Source organism: Ailuropoda melanoleuca, unplaced genomic scaffold (genome assembly GCF_002007445.2).
Source record: "Ailuropoda melanoleuca isolate Jingjing unplaced genomic scaffold, ASM200744v2 unplaced-scaffold13295, whole genome shotgun sequence".
Taxonomy (NCBI): Eukaryota; Metazoa; Chordata; class Mammalia; order Carnivora; family Ursidae; genus Ailuropoda; species Ailuropoda melanoleuca.
In genome coordinates, this window is record NW_023181943.1 from 7,595 (window position 1) to 9,767 (window position 2,173).

General features: G+C 30.3%; 1 protein-coding gene across 1 annotated transcript; it reads right to left on the bottom strand.

Annotated features, from left to right (window-relative positions):
* Positions 1 to 1,232: 1,232 nt before the first annotated feature.
* LOC105234586 (pregnancy zone protein-like) lies at positions 1,233 to 2,130 on the bottom strand. Its single transcript, XM_034650230.1, has 3 exons — positions 1,967 to 2,130; positions 1,519 to 1,633; positions 1,233 to 1,369 (listed from the first exon to the last, which is right to left on the bottom strand). The coding sequence occupies exons 1-3, from the start codon at positions 2,033 to 2,035 to the stop codon at positions 1,233 to 1,235; spliced, it is 321 nt and encodes a 106-aa protein (XP_034506121.1). The 5' UTR covers positions 2,036 to 2,130.
* Positions 2,131 to 2,173: the final 43 nt, after the last annotated feature.

A 2,173-nucleotide genomic window follows, 5' to 3' on the forward strand; every position in this document is an offset into this window, starting at 1 on the left:
TTTCATCTCCTGAAACAAACTACATAAGCTTCCCCAGAAAAAGTGTTTCTTTTTGAGAAAATTGTAATTTTAAATTTAAAAATAAATTTAAAACTTTTTAAAAATTTAAAAAAAATTAAAAATTAAAATAGAATTTTAATTTTATTATCAATAATAAATAGTATAAATTATTGTTATTTATAAAAATAATTAAAAATTAAAAAATTTAGAAAGAAATTTAAAAATTTTTTTAAATTTAAAAATAAATTATAATTTTAAATTTAAAAAAGTAATTTTAAAAAGGAATTATGGAATGGGTAAATAATTAAAAATACTTATAAAAGCGGTAAAATTATTAGTTAAAATTAAAATGTATACCTTAAGTATGAAAATAATTAAATGATAATGGCCATAAAATGTACACTATATGTAAACTATTATAGTTTCGGTGTCTAAAAATAAGACTACACATATCCAGTCTAGACATATGGGAAGGAAAAGAAAAAAGAGAGAGAGAGGGAAGCAACCATAAGACAAGTCTTAACAATAGAGCACAAACTGAGAGTTGATGGAGGGTGGTGGGTGGGGAATGGGCTAGATGAGTGATGGGTTTAAGGAAGGCACTTGTGATGAGTCTTGAGAGTTACATGAAAGTGATGAATCACAAAATTCTACCCCCGAAACCAATATTACACTATATGCTAATTAACAAAAAAATTTTTTTTAATTTTGAAAAAGAAAAAAAATAAAAACAAAACCAATTATCTATTTATTTCGAAATAGAACAGCAGGTATAAAGGAGGATATTGGTATCCATAAATTGAGAATCATTTGTGAGAAATTCTCTTAAAATTATGAAGCTGTTTGGATATCGGTGNTATCCATAAATTGAGAATCATTTGTGAGAAATTCTCTTAAAATTATGAAGCTGTTTGGATATCGGTGGAAATATATTTATTGTCAGATGGGTGGTAGAAAGGTTTGACATAATAATTAACTCATATCACATTAAGCATCTTCATTAGCTATATGTCCTAAAAAGAAATAATACCTCTTATTCTCAAAATACTACAATATGTGTTTGTACATTTTATCAGTGATATTTACAAAGGAAAGTAGTTTTGCTTGGCCTCATGGTTTGGGTCATATTAATTAATTGATATCATTAACTAGATGTAGGCTACATCATTGGCTGCATTGTTGGCTACATCAATGTAGGCTGCATTGTTGGATGCGTCATTGTGGATACTTCATTACATGTGAATTGCAATATACTCTACCTGTCCAAAGAAGGGGATTCCTCGTCTAAAGTGTGAATCCACTTTCACGAACTTGAGTCTGGTTACAATATTTGTGATTTCACTGGTCCCATTTCCAGTAAATACTAGGTCTAAAAATATGTAGAGAAGAGTAAGTACTCTTGGAAGTTACTTTAGTACTAAAATTCATTTCCTTCCACCTTCCTATGACCCTTATTTTGTTATGGAAAGCAAACAAATGTTTATTGTTTCACTCCCTATATTAATTTAAAGTTCAAACCTGTTCCTTCTTCTCTGATCTTGGCTTCCACTTTAAGTTGCATTTCATAACCCATATTTTTAATCTGGAGTAGGTTTGATTTTACTTCTTGGGTGCTGCAGCCATTGCTGTTGAGCTGAGAGAAATTTTAAAAAATTAATAAATGCCATACTGATTAAGACCAATCATCACTAAATATATTATTTTCTTTCCAATACCAAGGCAACTTCTTTGGGTTAAACATGTTAACTAACCTTCAGGAATTTAATATTCACATCTGCTTTATAATCTCTAAGGGTTAATCATCAAAATGAGAATTTTATTGACCGGGAATAGAAATTCTTTCTCCTTTTTGGTGGGAAATATTTTGGGAGAGGCTTACTCCAGTGTTCTCTTTCCATTAAGTAAAATGGGGTAGCTCAATGGTTGTCAACAATAATAGCCCCTAGAGAGAAAGCTGTAAACTAACCTGTTGACTGAATTTCTCACAGAACTCTTGTTTTTGACAATAAGTGGGATGAAATAATTTTCTGCACATGCTTACAGTTGCAAGTCCTGGGACAGGTTTCCCATAGGTGTATCTGTCATGTAAGAAATAAATCAGGAACTGAAGAAAGGTATCTACATTTTCCACCACCAGCCCACCACAGATGAGACAATTACTCTCTGCAGTTCC